General features: G+C 48.9%; 1 protein-coding gene across 6 annotated transcripts in view; it reads left to right on the top strand.

Moving 5' to 3' along the window:
• MACROH2A1 (macroH2A.1 histone) overlaps positions 1 to 18,855 on the top strand; it is an 83,838-nt gene that overhangs the window by 8,449 nt on the left and 56,534 nt on the right. For 5 of the 6 annotated variants that reach the window (XM_007461381.1, XM_007461378.1, XM_007461380.1 and 2 more), the window contains exon 2: positions 2,966 to 3,170. In XM_007461381.1, coding sequence (XP_007461443.1) covers positions 2,999 to 3,170 — 172 coding nt within the window. In that variant the 5' untranslated portion in view covers positions 2,966 to 2,998. Of the gene's footprint in view, positions 1 to 137; positions 253 to 2,965; positions 3,171 to 18,855 lie in introns of those variants that run through there. The other variant, XM_007461379.1, reaches the window with a different exon arrangement.

The following is an 18,855-nucleotide window of genomic DNA, read 5'->3' as shown; positions in this document are numbered from 1 at the left end:
CAGCAGGTTGGCAAGAGGACAAAGGGTGTTTCAGGCCGGGGAAGCAGCATGTATAAAAACATTCTGGACACAGCTTCACAGGTCAGGAATTCGGGGGCAGCCTGGGACATCAGCCTGGGCAGGGGTGGCAGGAAGCAGTGCTGCAGTAGTTGAAGGATGCTGTTTGTGGCTGGCGCAGGGTGACGGGGAACCAGCAAAGTGGGCAGAGATCCTCTGGTGTCCATGGAGAGAGACTGGTGCTGGGGAGAACAGGTGAGAAATAGTGGGAGCTGAACCAAGGCAGGGAGGGCGAAGGGAAGGGAAGAGGCTTGAGAAGTTAGGGAAGCCTCCGTTGAACCTCACTAATGACTGGGAGCTGTGGCGGTGGGCAGAGAAATAGGGACAGGGTGACTCCCGCCTGGCAGCTTGATGCATCGTTTTGCCGCCGCTGGGGCTGAGAAACCCAGAGGAGTTCACCTGCCTGTGGGACTTAACAAGTGGGCCCTGCCGCAGGCAGTTAGAACAGAGCTCTGGGGCTCAGCAACCAGGCGTGCACCGGGTTAGGGACCCGGGAGTCACCAGCATGTCGACTAAGACTCTTGACTCAAGTCAGAGGGAAACCCCAGGAGCGTTACTTTTGAAGAATAAGCGTGTCTAGGGCCCATCAGGTCCCTCAATGGTAGTGGCTCCTCTCTGGGACAGGACATTGTCCCATTCCCACAAAGGCAGCCCCAAACATACCCAGACAGGTCCGCCTGTAGACAGAGCTGGAGTCTGTGCTCCAGTAAGAACAGGCTTCTCCTTCTGGAAGCGGGGAAGCATTCAGATGTAAAAGCTCTTAGTCCAAAGGAATGGGATTGGTCTGTGAAACACATTTGCATTAAAGCAGAAGGCTGCTAGGAGCCCAGTTACAGCTTTTCCCTGCAAACACACATGCACACACGTGTACACATACCATTTCCTGCTCAGAGTGAGCATGGGCACCTGTTTGCAGGGAATGTTTTAAAGTAGAGCTCATTACAGAAGAAATGGAGCCAACTAATTGTTTCAGAAAAACCAGACCCTTCTGGGACTCTCTTTAGCACTCAGTGATCAGTTAAGACTTGGTGCCCCCCTTGACAGGGTGAAATACAGTGTTCTCATCACAGAGGCCTTGAGCCCCCTTAATTCTGGTGAGCCAGTCAGCACAGCTGCCCCAGAGTGTCCCGGAATTCTGCTCTCTGCTGTTTTGGCCATCTCTCTGTCAGGCAGGTGATCTGAGATGATCTTGGGGGTCATACTGGTGTTAGGTATAGACCACGCATATCTTGAATGTAGGGTCCGGTGTCAGAGTAACAAGGACTCCTAACTTTGTGGCTTCCACGGTCATAGAGACATGGACTGTGGCAGCTGGAGGGGCCCACACACCGTGGAGCCTGACCTCAGTTTACGAGAAGATGAGAGACCTGCCCATTTTATTCAGTGGTCTGAGCATCAGTGACTTCTAGGGAAGGCATGTCTGACGCCCCAGAACAGGCTGAGGGCTCTGCATAGCCCCTCTCCCAGCACCCTGCACTGGCCTTTCACGGTTACCATTTAAATGACCGTCGGGTTATTTATTGTTTCTCTTCCCCACCAGCTCTGGGAGAACAGGAACCACATCTGTCTCGTCCACTGCTGTCTCCATTTCCCAGCATAATTCCTGAAGTGAATGCATGAATGACTTGAATGCTCTTAGTGAACATTTGTGACCTTACTGTGTGGTGCTACACTAGGAATACAGTTGGGGGCAGCCCTCTGAGACCTTGCAGTGTGATGGGAGAGACGGCGGGGTGGGGCGGGGGCGTGTGCACATCAGTGCTGTGGTGTGAAGCACGTAGGAGCCCAGAGGATGGAGCACTCAGGGAGGGGTTGGCAGAGGGCAGAAAAGCATGAAGGATAAAGGAGGTCCTGGCTAACAGGCACAGCCACTGTGGAGGAGGGCATTTGGGGCGACTGCCTGTGTTTGCGTTTAGACCTAAGGAAGCACAGGTAAAACTAGATGGGTGTGCCAGGCCTAGATTTCTAGGAGGTTTCGTGACAGTCCAAGGGTCCTGATTTTATCTTGGGAATTGTGGCAGCAGGGAAAGCTTTAAGACCTGGGCCATAGTGTATTCAGATTTGTGTGTACGGGGATAGCACAGCCAGTGGAGGGCAGGTAGATTAGAGTGTGGCCTGTGGTGAGAAGACCTTTTCAGGAGATGTTTGTGATCGTTTGGTTAAGATAGTGGTGACCTGGATCCAGGCACAGTCGGGGTGGAAAAGAGAGGACTCCACAGTAGGTGTTGAAGAGGGTGGATCCTTCGGACTGAGGGGCATTTTGGATGGGGGGGTGGGGGCCAAGGAAGGAAGAACTCTCTTCCCTCTTCTCTAAGGACAGGCCTGTCTAGCAGTCTGCAAGTGCTCAGAGGGCCTCTTAACTCCAACCTGGCTGCCCACTGAACTCCTGTGAGCTGTTCTTGCCTTTCACAGATAAAGGACCTTAAGGTAGAGTTGCTGCTTTCATCAGAGAACCTAGGTATATGCCTTACATCTTCATTCTAGGGGCAGGTGACATAGTTTTCTTTTCTTTTATGAAGGCTTCAGCAAATTGATCAGCCCTGGTCTCAAGTGTATGAAAATACAATTATTAAACAAGCGTATAGATTGTAGCCAAGAAATCCCATTTTCTTTTACATCATGTGGCATAAAGGCGAGGCACTTAAGAGCAGTCATTGTCAGAGTAACGTTTATATGGAAGTGGCCGATAAAATTGATGTCGTGGTATAAAATGTGAAAAGCGAAGCCGTTCTCTTTTCCAGGGCTGAAGCACACCGGCAGAATGCAGAAACTGGGCTTGTGGGGCTCAGCAGCTGCAGGCAGTGGCATCTGCTGGCACGACCCATTTCTTCCAGGGGCCAGAGGCATGGGGGAAGGGGAGATGCCCTGTCCCCAGTCATCCTGACCCGTGTGTCTCTTGCCTCCACAGTGTGTTTCCTGATCCATCTCCAGGGCCACCGCCATGTCCAGCCGGGGTGGGAAGAAGAAGTCCACCAAAACCTCCCGGTCCGCCAAGGCAGGAGTCATCTTCCCTGTGGGCCGGATGCTGCGGTACATCAAGAAGGGCCACCCCAAGTACAGGATCGGAGTGGGCGCGCCTGTGTACATGGCCGCCGTCCTGGAGTACCTGACAGGTGAGTGTGCCCGAGTCACTGCAGACACCACAGCTTTCCAAGGATTGGTAGGAGGACCTTGTTCATTTCTTTTATTTTGAAATTTTTCAAACCTACAGAAAAGTTGCGAGAACAGTACAGTGAACATTTTTACCTAGATTCAACGGTTGTTAACATGTTGCCCCACTTGCTTTATCTCCCTCCACCCTGTGTGTGTGTGTGTGTGTGTGTGTGTGTGTGTGTGCGTGTGTGCGCACGCGCGTGCACTTGAACGTTTCTGGAGAGCCCAGTCCAGTTGTTTTGCAGAACGTCCTTTAATCTGGGTTGGCCTAAGGCTTGGATTTAGGTTAAATGTTTTGGTAGAAGAATTCTGTAAGCCATGTCGAGTCCTTCTCTGGCATCGTGTCAGAAGGCGCCTGCTCTGGGTTTGTCCTGTCATTAGTGATCTTTAGTGATCTTTGCTTTAGTCATTCGATCAAGGTGGTATCTGTGCATTTCTGCACATCCTGGATCACAATCTGTTACCCGTTGGCTTTAGCATTCCTTGATGATCTTACCTGGATCTGTTATCACTATGGTGGTTATAAAATAGTGATTTTTCTATTTCTGTTATTTTTCCTACATTTGTTAGTCGACATTCTTCTGTTAAGCTTTCCTTCTGCCCTTCCCTTCTTTTTATTTTTATTTATTTTTTTATTTTTTTGCGGTATGCGGGCCTCTCACTGTTGTGGCCTCTCCCATTGCGGAGCACAGGCTCCGGACGCGCAGGCTCAGTGGCCATGGCTCACGGGCCCAGCCGCTCCGCGGCACGTGGGATCTTCCCGGACCGGGGCACGAACCCGCGTCCCCTGCATCGGCAGGCGGACTCCCAACCACTGCACCACCAGGGAAGTCCTTCTTTTTATTTTTTGTTCTATCAATGTTGGTTCACGGATTTTTAAAATTTAGTGTGTTATACACTATCATGTCATTACTCGTTATGATGGTCACATTGTCTCAAATTTGACCTTCAAGCTGGTTTTTGTGTCCTTCTGCCCCCTCTCCATCCGCTTCTGTACAGTTTCCTTGCTTTCCGACATAATGAGATAGTCTCATCTCCCCCTGACCTTCCCCTGCCCTAGTCTTGGGATCGGCCATCTCTTCAGGGGCGTCCTTGGTCCTTTTCCCAGATATAATGTTATTGGTCTTATTGGTGGCTCCACGGCAACTGTGGGAGGCCAGCTGGGCAGGGATACCACCCCCCATTTGTAGTAAGGAGAAAACCAGCCTCTGGGCATAAAAAAATTTGCCTACGGTCACATATAACCAGGAAGTTATACTCCTTTTGTAATGCTTTTACCACTTTTTGCTTCCATATACCATCAGGATAGGTGGCAGGCAGGGGCAGCTGTCTCCCTAGAGCCAGAAAGGAGAAACTCGACAAGACGAGGCGCCTCTTCTGAATGGAAGTGGTCAGGCAGTAGAAGAGCTGGGTCACTTCCTGCTATCCCAGGCCTCTCAATGAGACAAGACCAAGGTTTCCCCCACAGAGAACACAGTCATGAGGGTTATGGAGTTTTTTTGTGTTCTGTCAAAAGACTCTAGGCGTAAAAAGTAATTGGGGTTATAGTTGTGAGGCCTTTGCACATATTTGGAACTTGGACCCTCTGCTTGTCAGAGACTCGTAGGTGGCATGGCTGGTAGCATGAAGTAGGCCTAATTCTTCTTACTGTGTGGATGAGGAAACAGAGGCCCAGAATTTATGTGTCACATCCAGGAAAACCATGTATAACACAGGCAGTCAGCCAGGGAGACCAGGGAAGAAGTCACTAGTTAGGACTCAGAGGACATTTTTAAGGTCTGGCCTGCAGTTTACATGCTGTGTGACCCAGAGAGAGTCACTTAACGTCTCTGGACCCCAGTTTCCTTACAAATCAAATGGAGACAGCAGTCCCTGCTTCACCAACTCCAGGCTGCTATGAGAGGGGCTTTGTTTGAGTATAACGGGAAAGCTGACATGATGTGCAAACCCAGCCAGCCGGTGTTTCCTGGTTCCCGAATGCTATGATGCCCCCGGCACTGGAGTGACATTGGGGTGTTCATAGACACATTCATTAGGTCAAGTACAATAGCAGTTTCATTTCCTCTGTCAAGCTTCCTCTTTTCAGTTAGCAGGGCGTTGGTGGGGGGATACCACTGCTCCATCGTGTCTGAGGCAACTACTGTCTGTGCCGCACAGAAAATCTGTACGTCTTCCTTGTCTATGCCTGGCTGGCTCTGAAACTGAGTGCAGTGCTCATGAGGTCCAGGTCAGCCGGTCCGTTCTCATGGGAACGGACCTTGAGACCCTGCACCCTCCCCACCAACTGTGCCTGGCTCTGGCTGTCACAGGTGCAGTAGTGGTCCCAAAGAGGGGTGGGACAGGGCAGCCCAGCCCTAGAGCTGGCCAAGTCGCTCAAGGCAAATCTTTACTCTGGCGTTAGCCATGTTAACCCCTGTATGTTAAAGAGTAATATATATTTTTAAATTTTACCAAGTCCTTCCAGCAGAGCTATTAGCTGAATCTGAGCCATTTCCTCTGCCTGTACACAGTGCTGAGTCATTATGTGACTGTTGCCCAGTGCCTGCCCCCGACTGGGTACCTGGTCTGTGTGATGGGGCCTTGAGGGATGTCCTGAGCACTATACTCAGTCACTGTTGGTGGTCACTTGTGTCTAGTTGCCTGATGGGACAGGAGCTGAGTTCTGGGGCCACATCCAGTGAAACATTGCTCCATTCCACCCATCAGGACAGTGCTGCACACCCACCCTCACTGCTCTTAGGCGGTGATCTGCCCTGAGCCCCTCGGGCTGGGATGTGGGAGCACGTGGATATTGGGAAGTCCTGGGCATCTGCCTGCTCAGAACTTTGGTTTTGGTCCCTGAGAGAGAAGTAAAGGTGGACCAGCTCGCCATCGCTCTTTGCTTTTGTTTCACTGAAGACCCTTTCCCACCCATTCCACATACTTATTGAGCTGTGTGCCTGGCACCATGCTAGGCTCTGTATGAGTGCACAGGAATGACTGGGGAAGAAATGGTCTCTTCTCTGTGGAGCTCTCACAGTCTAGTCTGGGAGAAAGAACCAACCAACCCAGATGGTTACTGACTGTGCTGAGTGCTGTGGAGGCACAAAGGGACCCAGGTGATGATGTGGCCCAGGAGGGCTTCATTGAGGAGGAGACATCAGCTGAGACCTGGAGAAGGAGACGGTGCCAACCAGCCCTGCGAGGGCTGGGAAAGGGGCTCTGCCACCCACTCACCTGCGCACAGTGCACCTACTGGGTGCCAGCCTCTTCCCAGAGCTGGGAGAAACCAGGAGAGCAACGCTCATGCAGCTTAGGGCCGAGTCAAGGATGTGGCCCAGACATCATGCTCCAACACAAGGCATCTGAAGGAAGTACCACCCATTCCGCAGGTCCTCATTGAGAGCTACGGTGTGTCCGGTGCTGAGATATAAGCCAGAACAAGACCTCCCCTCAGCCCAAAGAGCTTTGTCCAGGGGCAGGTACAGGCAAGAAAAAGGCAGTGATGATGTAGGACCGCATGTGCTGGGAGTAGGTTTCAGAAAACATTTCCTGGAGGATGCTTGTTAACCAGTTGACCAGAGCTGCCCTGCTTGTCTAGTTGTCACTTGAAGGGCCCTATGGAGGGATTGTTTTCTTCTCTTACAGGTGGCCTACACAACTGCAGGCATGGTGATGGGGTGCCACACAATGCTCTTTTGAAATGGCTGGGCCAGGCCTCCTCCTGTGAGAAGGCCCCGGTGGAGAGATGAGGAGGGGTCTGGATGCTCAGGAGTTGCTGAGCTAGCTGCAGGGCCCACCTAGGAACAGGTAGCTCTGGAGCAGGGAGCTGACATCTCCTTGGTGGCCAGCCAGGGGCACCACTTGGGGTGCCACGATGTTCAGTAAAATCGGGTAGAGGCTGCAGAGCCAGGTGGTTAAGAGTGTGGACCTTGGTGTCAGAGCTGCCATTTCTTCACTGTGGTCTTAGGCAGGTCACTCACATCCCCAAGCTGCAGTTTTATTATCTGTGAAATGGGGGTTACAGTAACTGTGTCATAGAGTTATTATGAGGTGGAAATGAGAGGATGCACGTGAAGTGCTTTTCTGTGCCTGCACAGTGTAGGTGCCCAAATGCTAACTGGTAGTGTAAAAGCAGAGGGAGGGGTCCCCAGTAATCCTGCTCTGGCTGCTGAGGTAACTGAGGGTTGCCCACTTCCTTTAGGGATGGCGATGGGGGCTGTCACTGCCCACTCAAGAGTGGTGTCCTTTCATCAGGCACCTGTAGAACATCTTGGCTGTTTCAGGCCTACTCGCTCTGGTTTATTTCAAGCTGCCATTTGACCCCTCCTCAAGCCTGAATCACCCTCAACACCAAGGTGCCCTGTTAACCAAACTCTTCTGTCTGGTATTGAAGGCCACTTCTGTCCTGAGCTCCTCAGGACAGAAACCTTGAAGGGTTTTCTGGTTAGCTAGGAGCTGAGCATGCCCAGCCCTGGGCCTGTGTTAGGCCAGAGCTGAGGCCAGATCAACATCAGAGCATCTGGACAGGCAGCAGCCCGGCAGGCCAGGGGCCATCAGAGCCCAGATAGATGATCTCCTGTGGAGAGCATGTCTTCGGGGGTGAGGGACCATGCTCACTCATGGAGTACTTCGTGGGTAAGTACTCTTCCTTAGGGTCTGTTCAAGGCTGGGGTGGATGTGGGAGGAGGATGTGGCCTTGTGTCTTGCTGTGAAACTTGAAGCTGGCATCTGTTTCTCCTCTTGGGTGCAAAGCCCAGTCATCTGCCAAACTTAAAAGGAAAAGGCAACATCTGGAACAAGCTTGAGTCTGGCGACCAGACAGCTCCTTCTGCACACCTCTGTGTGCCTGGCAGCCCTTCTGACTCTTCCCAGAGCTCCTCCTGAGGCATGTGATGCTGTTTGCTGGTCTTCTCAGTGCCCCAGGACAGTCCATTCTCTACCCTTTGGCCCTTGACCTTCCAGCCTAGGTGATGATAGTAGCCCCACCTCTTGGGGTTGCTTTGAAGATTGATATTGCATCTTATGAATTTAGCCAGCATTCCTACCAAACACTCAATAAATGATGGATAAAAGTAAGTATTATCATGGGGAAACTGAGGTAGTTTCTTTGAGGCATCATCTTTGTCCCCATATTACTGTGGTACTTTTTTCTTAAATGATATTTAAAGGGAACTTGAACTTAGTTCAGCTCAGAAAGCCTCTTTGGAGTTTCTTCGCTCTGCTCAGCACAGCACTGCTCAGTGCTGGAAGGTATAGGAGACATGAAATAAGGAACACGTGACCTGGCTTTTGCCCTGGTGGAACTTCCATTGATGTTGGGGACACACAAGCCCACAGACCAGTAGGGGAATAGGGCAGGTCTAAGGGACAAGTGAGAAGCACTGGAGTCCTACAGTGGGGGCAGCAGGGGGAATGAGAAGTGTGTGGAAGAGCAAAGAGCAACCATGCTATGATTTGATGGATGCAAAGCACTCTGGGTCAGCATTGCTCAGACTATGTTCAGCAGAACCGAGGTGTTTGGTGAAATTTAAGAGGTAGTCCACCGAAACATAAGGCTCTATGGGTGAAATTAGGAGATGGCTAGATTCACACTCCCTCTTTTGAGATGGATATGTGAATACCTTTGTTGAGTTCCTGAGTAAAGGAACTGGTTTTAGTTTGGGTACCACCGAGAAACCGCTCTCTTTACCGCAGGACTTTTCAGAGCCTTTAATATACTGGTGTCCCATGAATCCCCAAGGGAGGGAACTGTGATATGTAGTGGTTCCCAAACTTTTATCAGAAAGCCTTTCAAGGAACACCTGTAAACACCTTGCACTGTGCCGTGTGGGGACACTTATGGGTTAGGCCCATGAGAAATGGTCCATGAGAAATGAGGAGTGCCAACTGAAGAAACAAAGCTGAAGGCCACCATGAAGGATGCATTTTGGTCTGGCTCATGACATTGAGGCGCAGAGCTTGGCTAATAGATGAGGAGACCTAGGTCTGCCTCTTCCATACAGGGCCCAACACATTAGAAGGTGCTTCAGCATTCACACAGGGAGGCTATGACTTGGGGAAGCTGTGCAGTTATTCTGCTAAGCTGAGCCACTCATGCATTGACTCAGGGAGGGCCCACCACTCTCCAGGGCTGTGCCAGTCACTGAGATGCCAGACAAAAGTCCCTGCCCATGGGACTTACCCTGGAGGGAAGTGCCTTTGGAGTCACTCACCCAACGCCTGATGACATCTTTTTCTTTTTCTGGTCCAGAAACCCTGTTACATAGCCTGATCACACAGCTTATTGTGCCAACCTGCCTCCTAGGATGTAAGCCTGTTTGCAAAAATCAAATCTGTTCTCAGAGGATTTCTCCACAGTAAGGAGGATGGGAAGCCCTGGCTGCCAGCTCTCAAGACTGAATGTTGACACTGTAATAAGTGTAGACACCCGCCCTCCCCCAGGGGACCACCATGAGAGTTCCGCTGATTTGGATACCCCAGCTCTGGTCTGTTTAAAAACCTACTGTTGTAGTATTATATTTCCACCTCTTATAGGATAAGGCCGTGGCTAGAATTATTTTTTCTGTCTTTTTTGGCTCTAATCTACAAAATGATGAAGGTATCCAGACTTGCATATTCTTAACCCCCTACTCCTTTTCCATTTCCCCATGCCCTGTCCCTCACCATGCCCTGTGTTTCAGACCTCGGTCTTCCCTCTCCTGTTTCTCGTTGGTGACCAGGGCCTCCACACTCTTCTAGCAGGCACCTGGCATCGCTCACAGCAGGCACTCCAGTCTGAAACTGCCTGCGGGTACTTCGCTAACCATGGGGAAGTTTACAGGGCCAGCTCCTGACCTGGGGAATGAACAGGGTTCACCCAGGGCACCCTTATGGCTACTTTACAGACCGGATGAGTCCTAGCCCTTGTGCCTGACTGCATCCTGTAGTAAAACCCCAGGGAAAAGGGATGGTTGTTAAAAATACATCTTGCTATCTGGTTTTGGCTAGTAAAGTGATCATCCTCATCCCAAATTTCAGCTTGTTTGATTTCTAATCTATAACTCAGGTCAGATGTTGCATATCCCTTTGGTGTTAGTCATTGCCCTCCATCCCTGCCCCCATCTCTTGTAAGTATAGTAGGGAGAGGCCTCCTCTGTCAGCAGTGTGTCCTGTTACACAGATACTCATTTCAACAAACATCCATCCACTTAGCATTTCTGGCCTGGGAAAGAAAGGATCCGATAAGCTTGGAAGATTAGGGTAGGCGGAGCCTGCAGTTGTCTCTGTCACTTACCTGGCCTCTTTACCACTTTTCTATCCGGAACAGCCAACTGTGTCCTGTACTCACACGGCTAAAAATAGGGCAGGGAGAAGAGGACAGGCTGGCTTCGTGATGCTCCGAGGCTCTCTGAATTCCTGTGTCTCTTGCTTGTTTGCATGACCATCCTACCTTAGACTTACACTTCAGGCCAGGACCCAGCTAACTCTTGCCATTGACTTCATGCTTCCCTGGGACTCCCAGAACTCCACAGCACTCACTGTTGTGCAAAGCCCTTCCGCAGCTGAAAGGGAGGACTAGATTTTAATGAGCCAGGGGGTTGCGACTAGAAAAAAATTGGAAACACAGAAGTTGAAACTCCAGTGTACTGGCAGCCTATATTTAAATGTATGTTCCCTTTTCCAGTTATGTGAGTAATTTATGTTTGAAAATTTAAGAAGGGAAAACTCACTCATAATCCCACTGCCCAGAGATAGCCGCTGGCACTGAATGCCTTTTGTGTGTATGTGTACATGCATGAAAGGGAGTTAGATTTTAGTCTATTTGTTTTCATTAATATCTGCTATTGATGATCACTGTACATGATCATACGAAGCAAATCATGAAGTCATTAAGGGAGAGCTACATTGTCAGTCCTCCTCAGTCTCCCAGGAGGAACAGATGATTCCGTGGTGGATGAACATTCAAGGGGCGCTGGAAAAAAGCAGCTTTTTTAGCACAGTGTTCCCTTGACATTTCCCTGATGACTTGTTGTCAGATGGCCAGCCTGCTAGCAGACCCAGGTGAGTCAGACCTCGGGGCTGAGGCCAGACATAGAAACCACTGAGGGGTGGAGTTTCCCCAGTGCTTCACTTCCCCATCCAAGGTGTGGAGGCGGTAGCATGGCTTGAGGACGTGCTTCTCCCAGGGCCACTTGAATCTGCTGCAGAGCTCAAAAACTGAACTTGTATCTGGTCCTTCATTCAGTCCTTCTAAAGAGGCCATGAGGTTGTCCAGGAGAGTGTTAAGTGTGACCTGGGCCCCCTTCACAAAACAGTGGCCCCATGTCCCCTGCACTCGCAGCCCCGGGGGTTGGACCACATCACTTGGATCAGAGAAAGGAAAGGTCTCATTGCTTTCTTTTGCAAATATTTTCTCCTGCTCTGTGACTTCATATTCTCTCAACACTGTATTTCACAGAGCAGAATTTTTTTTATTTAAAAAAACTTTCAATTCTTTTTTCCACGTATTGTGCCATTGATGTGTATCTAAAAAGTCATCACCAAACCTTGAAGTCATCTAAATTTCCTCCTGTGTCATCTTCTAGGAGTTTTATAGTTTTGTATTTTACATTTAGGTCTCTGATCCATTTTGTGTTAATTTTTGCAGAGGGTGTTAGGTCTTTGTCTAGATTCAGTTTTTTGCATGTGGATGACCAGTTGTTCCAGCACCATTTGTTGTAAACCTCTCTGCTTTCTTGAAGTTAAGCCATGTTGCCTAGGAAACCTCAGTGGTCAAGGATTCTCATTGTTGCTTCATGATTTCCCTTTGAAGGGCTATATGCAGCTTTCATTTCTGTCATTGGGGTCAGCATATGCATAGCTGAGTTCCCACCAGAAGTTCTGTTTTTGCTTGGGCCAGTGGGAAGGCACGAAGCACTACAAAACTGATTCTGGATTTAGGCAAGGAAAAATGTGTGACCCAAACTGTGCATGCCTCTTTCATTCAGACCTTCCGTCTGGGCTCACTTTATACGTCCTTTAGAATTTCATTTAGTGAGGTCTTCTGGTCGTAAGCTTTCTCAGGCTCTGATTTTGAACATGTCTTTATCTCATCCATATAGTTTTTAGCTGTTGTTTCTTCAGTGTCTCTATTCTAGTCTCTTTCTCCTTATGGAACACAAATTAAACATTGATTAGTGTTTTATCTAAGTTCCATATCTGTTCATCTCATTCGTATTTTTCATTTCTGTCTCTCTAGATTACTTTCTGGATAATTACTTCTGGTCTATCTTGTAGAACTATCTCCCAGTTTACTAATTCTCTCTTCAACTGTGTCTTATCTGCTATTTAATTCAGTCACTGAACTTTTAATCTCAGTTTTGATATTTTTTCCTCTGGAAGTTGTTTGGTTCTTTTGTGAATCTGCTTGGTCATTTTTTATAATATCTTGTTTTCTCTTCATTTTCACATTTTTCTTTAAATATGTATTATACACAGTTCTCATATATTTTTCTGAATAATTATTTTTTCCCCAGCTTTATTAAGGAATAACTGATAAATATAATTGTATATATTTAAAGTGTACACTGTGATGCCTTAACATAAATGAAATGAGTACCCAGTTTATCTGAATAATTCTAGTATCTGAAGTCTCTGTGAGTCTGTTTTTGCTGGATTTTCAGTCATTGTTCAGAAAGCCTACCTCTCTCCAAGGCTGCAGAGGAATTCCCTCATGCTCTTGCTTAGTATTTTTATGGTTTAATTTTTTACATTTTTACTTTGACCCATTTGGAATTTATCCTGATATACAGTGTGGGAGAGGGATCAACTTAATTTTGTTCCAGGTGGTTACCCACCTGTCTCAACACAATTAATTGGATATTCCGTCTTTTCCCTGGTGATTTGAGATGCTGCTTTTACCATACATGAAATTTCTAGATATAATTAGGGCTACTTCTCGACTTTCTTTTCTGTTTCGTTGGTATGTTTATCTAGCTATATACTTTATAATATGTTTCTCATATCTAGTAGGTCTTTCCTGTCTTTTTATTCTTACACAAAGTAATTGTTTCCTTTAATAAGTAGTACATACCAATGACAAAATTCATGTTCCCAAAGGACATACAGTGAGACATGCATTTCTCTCCCTGCTCTTTCGCACACCCAGTTCCCCTCTCGAGACAGTGTTATCAGTTTCTTACATATGTTGTGTATGTTTCTAAATATACTCTTCTCCCTTTTCATTTCAAAATAAATACAGTAAATGTAATGGGTGCATGTGATATGCAGAGACTGACATTTATATTTGAGCCCAAATCTGAGGGTGGTTGGTCTGCCTCTAACCTGCCCCAACATCGCTGGTCCCCTCAGCCAACCTTGAGTCCTGATTTGAGACTGAGAGGGACGGCCTGCCTGGATCCTGGGCCATCCTGGGGCTGCTTTCCCCCCGGGATGACAGCTTTGTAGTTCACACGGCCTGCCATGGATCCTGAGTATTTGTTCTAATCCATGAAACCAGGACAGTGCCTTGGAGAACATCCCTGCACTTCCATCCTGCATCACCGCCTGAATGCTGCAGTGCTTGTTCACTGGTTTAGTAATTCATCTGCAATGACCTATTTGTGAAAGAGTTACCAAGCTCTGACCAGGTACAAGGTGCTGAGCTGGGTGCTGGGGGTCCGAAGAATCACTGTTGATTTCAGCAGATTTGTACTGAGTGTCTGTGATGGGTCAGACATCCCTGAGGGCATATTAGTGACCCCCAAGGCTGGGACTGTGCCTTCCCTACCCCCTCCCTCATCATTGTGTACTCAGCTGCTCAGCACATAGGTTTTTGTTGAAGGGTAAGAAGACTAGTTAGAGGAAGGATGAATTTCTGGAGGGGGCAATGTAGGTAATGTCAGATGCTGCCAGGAAATTGGTAAGGATGAGAGTTGAACTAGACCCCTGGATTTTTTTAATGATGCATAATTAGGATTAACACCAGGGCGTCGTGGACCAGACCTGCCTGAGGAGAGGCAAGTGCCAGGGCAACTGTTGGTGGCAAATAGGAAGGCATTGGGAGTGTTTCAAGAGTTGATCTCTCACTCCTGCCAGAAAAGGATGTCTCCAGCTGTACCTCGAATAACAGAGGAGGCCAGGAGCTGCCCACCTGATTAAAGTAGCAGCATCCCAGGAGAGGTGCTTGAGGTCCCCCTGGCTCCCCCTGTGGATGACCATCAAGAGTGGCTTTAAAACAACTACTTACTTACTGAGGGGAGGAGGAAGTAGGTAAGAATTCTACAAATATCTCTTCTCTCAATATCTTCCCGTTAAAATATCAGCAACTGATAACATATATTTATAGCCCTCTTACTTTCTTTCCCTGCCTGAAGGCTTCTCTGTTTAGTCAACCCAGAATAAAATACCATGAGAGCAAAAAGCCACTCCTCAGAACTATAAATAAGTTCTAGCAAGAAGACAAACCCAAAGGATACTAACCACAGTCAGCCTCTCTCTCTCTCCCTCTTCCCACCACCCCCTCCAGTTCTGGTTGCCAAGAGGATGACACACACACTCCTCGGATTTGCCAGGCTGCTCAGCCAGCCTACAGCTCTAACCCTGCCTCCGCCTCCCCTCCCTCCCGCTCTCTTCCTTTATCTTCCACCCCACCTTCTTCCTTTTTAGACAAGTACCCTCCATCTAGTGGCCAGAAAACATGTGTACCCTGGTACTTGAAGAGGCCTGTGGGGTCTACAGGGGGACATATGTCGAATGGCCTTGATAGAAGACATTTACATATGTCCTCCTTATAGAAGGAGGCTCCTTCTCTGCCAGAGCCCACATTTCTTGCCTGCAGAACTGTGAGGACCATGTGGAAATCCAGGGCCTCTGGAAAAGGCTAATCTATCGGCTTCCTTTGCCATCGATATCCTGATTGATGCTTCCTGTGGTAATGGGTAACTGAGGTAGTCTTTGGTTAACATTTCTCTGTTGTCTCTGTAAATCTGGGTATTGACCGCTGCAAGTCAATATCTGCTGTTCATTCAGAAAATGAAGGTCTTTAACTCCAGTAGCGTTGTTTTCTTTGCTCTCCCACCTCTGCCCCAGGCCCTGGCAGTTTCCCTCCCAGATTAAAATTGTGGCATGTCAGAATGTGAGTTTTGGGGCACAGAGGGCAGTGCTTTGCACGCAGGCAAAGGCGGGACAGTTTAGATAATAAAACGCCTGCCATACATTGAGCATTTACTATGTGTCAGGCATTGGCTAAGTACTTTACATCTGGTGACTCACTGAATCCTCAAACCACTTATTTTGCTTAGGAGGAAATTGAGGCTCGAGGAGTTTACATAACTTCTCCAAGGTCACTCAGCACAATAACTCATCTCTAGAAGAGCATTTCTCTAGGCTCTCAATGGAGCTGAAATCTTAGCAGTGAAAAGGGGAGCCCTGGGGCTTGGGATAACTCAGTGCACTTTGCATCTCCTCTGCCTTTAGTGGACATCTCAGGAGGATGGGATACGCCCAGGCCTCCATGGCTGGCTCCTGTCCTCCCCAGAGCAGCAGCCTGGCCGAGGAGGCAGATGTGGACTCACGGGAGGAGCGGGCCCTGCGCAGTCACAGGCGATTGCCAAAGGGCACGTGGTGTGGGTGTGCCAGGCAGGAGACAGCCCTGTGGCCTGCCGTGGGCAAACAGGACAGGGGTCCTGCGGGATGGGCCTGGAAGGACGAGTAGTCCCTGACAGGAAGGAGGTGCATGAGCACAGGAGGGGTGATGGCCATTGGAGGGACGTGTGCTGGGCTATAGGGAAGGGGCAGTCTGTTCAGTGTGGGAGGTGCTGCCTGTAGCTGGACACAGAGGTCCTGGGGGAGAAGCACCAGATGGCCGCCCTGAGCAGAGCAGAGGGCAGTGCCCAGTTGGGTGTGGGGAGGCTGTAGCACTCAGCAGCACTGAGGGTGGACTGAAGGGCCAAAGGGTTTTGCCCGATGTCCCTTCATTGTCCTCTTAGTGAAGGGGAGGTGGAATCCTGGGCAACAGAGCTTAGGCAAATCCTTAGACAAGTGGCCCTCAGCTCTGGGAATTCGTTTGGGCAGACAGGGCTGGGCTAGTAAAGGTGACCCCAGGAGTGGCAGCCCCTTTCGGGGCCTCCCCTACTATGACACACTCATATCGCTCTAAAAACAGTCAGTTATGGAAGAACCTAAAAAGTCTTCATGTGGTCAGATCTTTTTTTCCAGAAGCAGGATTAAGCAGGCTGGGACAGACGTCAAGGCAGGAGGGTGCTTATGACATGCAGTTGCCAAGGCCAGTGGGGTGGCATATAGCATAGTTGCCATTTCTCATTTATGCTGTGTTTTCAGTTTACTTTTTACATTTTGAAAAGATAAATTATGCACAAGATAAACTCAGACAGCGCCAAAAGGGTAGAAAAAAATGTCTCCCTTGGATCTGGTCGCCAATTCCACTCCCAGGAGGCAAAACTGTGCCACATCTCCAGGAACACGTGTCAGCGTGGGCTTAAGCGTGGGCGACAGGCATGGCCTCTGCCCCCCACAGGATGGCAGCCTACCAAAGCCCTGCTCTGCTCCTTGTTTCCCCTTTAAAAGTCCATCTGGGAAATGGCACCATGTCAGGGCTCTTTAAATGAGTTTCCTCTTTACATTACACTCTTCAAATCATTTCATGTCAGCAGACATCTCTTGATTGTTCACCCCTTCCTGAGATGAATTAAGAACAAATGGCTGTGATTTTCCATATCAAAACAAACATACATATTAACCATTTCCTTGTAAATTAATTTCGAGTCCTTGAAAGCGGTGAGCGGTGGGGAGAGGGCCCTGTCCGGCTGTCAGCCAGGCCCTGGGTCGGAGCAGGTTCCTCTGGCCTTCCCCAGCCACCTCGTCCTTCCGCCTTCCTTCTGGGGCCTTGACTTGTGCTGCCTCAGCAGCTGGCTTTGGTCCTGCCCTTGCCACGCTACCCCTGCTGAGTCAGACAAAAGCCCCAGACCCCATCCTTAGGCAGAGGATGCCTGTGGGGCCACCCTGGGTGCTGCGTAATATCAAGGCAAGTCTGGCAGCACCGAGGTTAAGCGGGTTCAAGTGCATTTTTCAAACATATGTAAACTGTTAAGTGTAACAGCAAAGGGTAAACTGTCAGGGGAGGAAACGCCAGGTTTTCCATATTGCTTCTCTCCTCCTCCTCTTGGCTCTCACGTACATCCCATCTATCCACCTAGCCAGCCAGCCAGTTATTTTGATAGAGGAAACTGAGGAAAAGAAAGTATAGTTTCCTTCCCATAGAAATCAAGCCTGTTATACTCTGTTTTAAAAGATAAAGTGTGTGGTCTGTAGCATCAGTATTTGGAGCTTACATTTACCAAGTGTTCTAAGCATGTCGTTTGGTAACTCATTAATCCTCACAAGCCTAGAGGTGACCTCAATTATCATCCCCTTTTATAGAATGAGAAACTGAGGCACAGGTGTGTCTTGGTAACTCTCACAGCTAAGTGCAGGAGCTGTGATTCACACCCAGGCTGTTTGACAGCACGCCCCCGGCTTCAGCATGGTGCCGTTCGGGGCTGCTGCCTCCACTGAAGACAGACCTAGGAGGTGAGCTTACACAGAATCACTAGAGACTTGGGGAAGGAAGAGCAAGGCTTTCCTGCAAGGCAAGGTATTCACGCACCAAGCTGGGTTGGCAGTTTAGATGAAGGTAATATTTGCCAAGAATCATAATCTCTTCTCTGTTAATGTGAATAATGCAAAATTACTAATTTTTTTCTTTTGAAATACCAAAAACAATTAGCTTACTTTAGAAACTCTCATATTAAGCTGTGTTTCTTTCTTACTGGGAGACTGGACCAGATGCTGCCTCCTGGACCCTTGGCTCAGGGGCCCTGAGGAGGGGATCTGTCATGTGGGCTTAACAGCAGTGGACAAGTTTGTATGAGACTCGGAACATCTGCAGAAAAGCAACAGAATGGTTCATTCTTAGAAAATACCTTGTTTTCTGCACAGAACATACCACCATCAATTACTGCTGTAGGTTTTACTTTCTCTGTGGAACCCCTGTTTCCTCGGAGGCCCCTGGGACAGGCAGACTAGAGAGCTTTGCTCTGGCCCACAGGCAAGACCCCGGTGCTCCAAGCTGACGGCTCAGTGGGCTTCAACCCCTGCCACTCATCTCCCGAAAAGGTGGGATGTGGGCCGGTGGATTCTGGGCTGCCGAGGGAATTGGAGGAAACTGTGGTGCAGTCAGGACGCAGGAAACACTTAGCAGTCACTCTCCGATTGGGGTTGATTGGGTTAAGGCCTTCCAGAATGGCGTAAAACAGTTCTGAACTCAATGAACTGCCGATGGCAGCCTGATGAATGGAAGGAAATACGATAAACAGATTCCTTGTCATGCTGTTGGCTTTGTAGCAGATACCTGTTTTCTCCTTGGGATTACATGAACATTTGCTTTCCTTTGATTTCTGGTGGTTCTTTTCAGTATTGCTTTTGTGAGAGGAGACGCTTCAAGCAGTTCTGTAGAAGCCCCCGACTCTTTCCTTTGCAAGGCCTGTGTTTAGCCTTTGGTGCGGCCTCCACACATCACCTGTTAGCTGTTAGGAGTCTAACTCTGCCAACCATGACTTCAGCTCCCTGAAGGGAGATAGAATGCTTCAGTACAACAGATAGGGCTCAGTTCAGGCATTTGGGCGGGGGGGGGGGGGGGGAAAAAAA

The sequence above is a fragment of the Lipotes vexillifer genome, unplaced genomic scaffold (genome assembly GCF_000442215.2).
Source record: "Lipotes vexillifer unplaced genomic scaffold, Lipotes_vexillifer_v1.1 scaffold217, whole genome shotgun sequence".
NCBI lineage: Eukaryota > Metazoa > Chordata > Mammalia > Artiodactyla > Lipotidae > Lipotes > Lipotes vexillifer.
This window is presented reverse-complemented; position numbering and strand designations above follow the sequence as displayed.